The sequence below is a fragment of the Aptenodytes forsteri genome, unplaced genomic scaffold, assembly GCF_000699145.1.
Source record: "Aptenodytes forsteri isolate BGI_AS27 unplaced genomic scaffold, ASM69914v1 Scaffold83, whole genome shotgun sequence".
Classification (NCBI taxonomy): domain Eukaryota; kingdom Metazoa; phylum Chordata; class Aves; order Sphenisciformes; family Spheniscidae; genus Aptenodytes; species Aptenodytes forsteri.
Window position 1 is genome coordinate 3,435,031 of NW_008795371.1, and position 4,686 is coordinate 3,439,716.

The following is a 4,686-nucleotide window of genomic DNA, read 5'->3' on the forward strand; positions in this document are numbered from 1 at the left end:
GCCTGTGCCGCGGGACCCCGCACGGCGGCTCTCAGGCCAACGCTGAGCTCTTTATTAATAGAGTGATAATATAAAAAGTCTATACTGTTACACGACATCATCCTCCAACACCTGCCTGCTTACACCTATACGCACTCATTTAAATAAATGCATGAAAATATTCCCGTAGAGAAGCGCTGCTCACATTCCCCGGTCCAATGCACAGAACGCAGGAAGCTCCTAACAGGTGACCCGCATCCCGCAGGCACCCGATCTCCGATCGCTGGCTAAAGGCGTCAAATGTTGCTTAAAAAAAGACAAATGCAGAATATCGGAATATTTAGACATGAACGGAAAAGGCGAACTACGGGATTTAAAATTCCACACTTTAAAATATAAAGACAAACGTCACCGTTATAGGGAAAATATGCCTGAAATTCAATCTATAAGACATTTGACCTACAGAAAGTATAAACTTTAAGGCTGTAAAAATATAAACCCACCTTTGCTCTAAATAGCATATTTAAATCTAAAATGTACTTTCAGAGAACATTCCTGTGCAGCTAAAACCAAACTGTGACTCTGCTTTGTGCAGGAACTGTGCAAAGTTTTGCAACAGCCTGGAGAAAGGCGGTTAATGTTCTGGGCCAGGAACCGGCTCGTCACCACCTGTTTTGGTAGGACGGATGGAAGCGTGTGCTGGGCTGATTGAGGCAAGGGCAGAACCCAACATCAGCCCCAGTGGGGTGAGACTGCTGCCACTCACTTGTCAAAGCAACGCTGCCTGTGCGGTGGGCGTCAGGACACTGAGACTTCATTGAATAAACCCACGGGAGTTGTTCTCACTTGGCCTCGTACGAGTGGCACAACGTTCAGGGTAGGCTGCAGATCCAAAATGCTCACCGAGTCAGCGGCACAGGGCCGTGGGCTGTTTCCTCTTCGCCTCCGGCTCCGTATGGTGGGTTTGGCTGAGACTGATGGCAGCTACGGCACACATCCAGCCCATGGTCCCAACTAAGCGCGGGATGAGGAGTGCTTTCCACCACTGGCTAGTGCCTGGCTGAGGCTGGGGCCATGCAGGTAGGAGTGGGAGGGGGCCAGCGGTGCATGGTCTCGCTGCCCTGATGCTGCAAAGCTGCCACATGCTGCTGGTGCAGGCCCAGTCCCGCGGCGGGGTGCCGCACGGCCCTGTCTGCAGGGCTGGGCACCCGGGTCCCTGTGCACCAGGAAGGAATCACAGTCGCACCCCCACCTCCAGCCGTGCAGATGCATTTTCTGGCTCGGACTCACGCTGCATCAGGATGGTGCTGTGCAGAGAGCTGCCGCAGACACCAACGCCATGCAGACCCATCCCGTGGCTGCCCCGTCCTCCTGCCTGCATGCAGCCACCCACCCTCGTTCAGCTCTGCTTCGGCCCCAAAGGACTGTTGTTGCAGCGGGGTCAGCAGGAGAGAGGATCCTGGCTGCAGTGCTGTGCCTTCAGCTTTCCCCTGCTGGGATGAACCCCTGATGCTCACTGTGTGCCATCCTTGGCAACTTGGCATCCTTGCTCCCGCATCATTGGCAGAAACTTCCCACGCAGACAAGCTGGGAGCGCTCCCTGCCCAGGAATTCAGTGCTTGGAGTTGCTCAGTGTGGTGGGAAATGCCCCTGAACCTTGGTCGCTTCAGAGACAAATCTGTTCCCAGTCCAGGCCCACTGAAGGCATCGGGTTGCAGCAGTAACAGGGTTAGCTCAGCCTCTGGAGTTTCAAAGTGCTTGGAAATCTCTGAGGCAGAGAATTGTCTCCCTCTCCAGCACAGTGAGGGTACCAATACATTCAGTTGTTAGGGAGGGGTATTTCTGCGCTTCCAACCTCGCGCAGCATTAAGCTCCTTTCCTTCCTGGTAGGCACTTTACAAACACATCAGCCCCATGGCTCCCTGGCGTGGGGCTCCGGATGGGTTTCTGTGTCAGAACGAGCGGGATGGAAGAAAAATGGATTGTAAATAATGAGGAGTAAGTGAACCGCAGGCAGGAGCCTTCGTGCGAAGCCTGATGATCTCAAGTGGTCTGGGATCAGATCCCTCAGGTATTCACTCCTGGGGAAAAGTCCAGAAGTGAATGAAGAGTACAAGAGAGACACTTCAGCTGTTTGGGCTGGATGCCCGGGCTCTCCTTACAGCTCTGGCAAGTGGGAGCAGGAACCTCCTGATTCACCCCCGGGGCCCAGGTCTGATCCCCACGGCAGCCAGCGCTTCCCCAGCACTTCCCCAGAGCTGTGTGACCACTCGGTGCGGGAACTGTCATGTTTCTGCAGGGAGAGCACTGATTTGATAACCTTCCTGGGAAAGAACGGTGACACAGCTACTGGGCCACTATTTCCTCGAAATCAGAGAGCTGCCGCATCTGCTCTACTTGCATGGAGTGTCTCCGGAGAAGCTTCCTTTTGGCTCTCAAGTCGCCCCGTCTGGGCGAGCTGGGAGCGATGGGTACTAGGGACTTCAAGCCAGCAGCAAGCAGGGAGGAGGTTTTGCTGTTGGAGCCGATGTCGGGGATCAGGGGGTTGGGGTTCACGTTCAGGGGGGGCAGATATCCTGGTCTTGTGTGGGAGATGTGGTCCAGCAGCAGGGTCCCGGACCCTCGCCTCTCCAGCAAACCAGGGGGTCGGCACCGGACAGTCCCGGGTGATGTGCTGGCAATGCTGTCCAGGGACTCCCGCGAGCCGCCCAGCAAGGCCAGGTGGGAGCCACTGAGCTTCCTCCTCTCTGACGGCACCTTCCCTGCCTCGGCTGGGCTGGGGATGCCAGAAAGCTGGGGGTCACAGTCATAGTGTTCGGTGCCCAGCCTCCGCCAGTGCAGCGCATCCATCACCGTGGCCGAGCCGGTAGCAGCGGAGCTGACGCTTTCTGGCTCTTCGGGGACTGTGCTCCTTCGGGGCAGGCGCTGGTGGGCAGTCTGGCTCTTCTCGTAGGCTGCTTTCCTCACCAGTGGCCCAGGGGCTGGCAGTGTCCTCAGAGCCTGCTTGTCTACCGGGGGGAAGAGAGAGGGGTCCTTGCTCTTGCTGCTGCCGCTCCGGGTGAGTGGAGACTTTTTGGAGAGTGAGAGGTCGCCGATGCCCATGATCACCTCATCATCCGCACAGACCTGCGTGTCGTCGTGGTGCATGGAGGCCGCCAGGACCGAGGGCGCAACCAGACCCCACGGCTCTGACCACAGCCGTTTCAGCTGGGGCAGGCGGGCTCTCCTGGCCATGCCAGCTCTCTGTCCCGGGGAGGGGGGCTCGTCGGCAGCCCTGGCAGAGGGGGTGTCCCCGGGGTGTGATGGGTGTGGGCCAAAGATGCCGCTCTCCTTCTCAGTGGGGGAAGGTGCTGAGACGGGAGTTTTCAGGTGGGCGCTGGAGGGTGCTGTGCACGCCTCGGGGGGGGCCCTCTCCTTGAACTCCAGCGAGGGGGGAACGTTCAGGTACTGCTTGGCGGTCTTGGTGCCAGAGGCCGATTTGTCCATGGTGATAATGATCACCTCCTTCCCTTTGGCCTTGCAGGCATCCAGGAGGTGCTGCAGCACGTCCTTGTCATTGGCATTGATGGTGTGGACCAGAGCTGATGCTCCCGAGTGGTCCTCCAGGCTGGGGTCTGCCCCGTTCTCCAGCAGCAGGGACACGACGTCCCCCCCGGCACCGCAGATGCAGGCATGCATGAGGGCTGTTTTCCCGGACTTGTCCTGGATGTTGGGGTCGGCTCTGTTGTCCAGCAGGTACTTCACCATCTTGGCCTTGTTAATGCTCTGCTGGTCGACGTGCTTGGTGATGCAGGCCACCATCAGGGCAGTCTCCCCTTTCTCGTTGCTCTCATTGATGTAAGCCCCCCCTTCCAGCAGCAGCCGGGTCAGCCGGAGCCGGCCGAGCCACACTGCCTTCAGGAGGGAGTTCCCCCCCATCTCCAGCTCCGTCACCTCATCCATGGCACCGGCTGCTGCTTACTGGTGGGCAAAGACAGCGTTGGCCGGCAGCTGTGGAAGGAACTGTGAAGGAGAGGTGAGGCTTGCTCCTCAGCCCTGGCTCTCACCTCTGCCCTGCCTTCCTGGGGGTGTCACGCTCTTAGCACTGCTCCGCATCCCCCTGCCTCTCTGATCACATCCACCCCACCCTGTGGCACTAGGAGCCCCCCAAAGCCATCCCCCCTGCCCGTGTGCAGCACCACAGCCCCCTGCACACAGGGTCTCCTGCTGACCGTGGGGGTGCCTGGAGCGCAAGACAGGTGAGCGGCAGTGGGAGGAAAGGCTTGCTCGCCTCAGGGATCTCCTGGGGAGAAAGAGCTGGTCTTTGCCAGCTGGGAGATGCCTCAGTCCTGCCTTCTCACAGCCGTACCATGCATTTACTTTTGGCATTGCCCCCTCTCAATAATCTCATCTTTAGGATGTACTATTTTCTCTATCGGCCATAGAGCCTCTGGCCTTCCTCTGTTCTAGACATGCCAGGGGACTTGGCTGCCAGAGCCCTGAGTGCACCAATTGTCCTTAATTGCCCTGACCAGCCTCATGTGAGACCCCCACCCACCCTCCCTCTGCCCCTGGGCTGGGGACTTTATCTAAATGCTGGCCCAGACCCCCAGTCCTGGTTTGAGCTATGAAGGTGCCTGAGGCTCCATCCACCCCTGTCAGACCAGACTCGTTCATTGGACTTCCCTTGTTGACCTTGGACCTGACTTGCCACCTTGCCTTGGCCTG

At 58.2% G+C, this 4,686-nt stretch overlaps 1 protein-coding gene across 1 annotated transcript; it reads right to left on the bottom strand.

The window, feature by feature from the left end:
- Positions 1-2,325: 2,325 nt before the first annotated feature.
- On the bottom strand, positions 2,326-3,921 carry ANKRD34C (ankyrin repeat domain 34C). The gene has a single exon (XM_009280384.1). The coding sequence runs from the start codon at positions 3,919-3,921 to the stop codon at positions 2,326-2,328; it is 1,596 nt and encodes a 531-aa protein (XP_009278659.1).
- Between the last annotated feature and the right edge of the window lie 765 nt (positions 3,922-4,686).

What these genes read in the sequence shown, in the direction of transcription:
- ANKRD34C (XM_009280384.1), bottom strand. Translation starts at nt 3,921, where the DNA reads ATGGATGAGGTGACGGAGCTGGAGATGGGGGGGAACTCCCTCCTGAAG.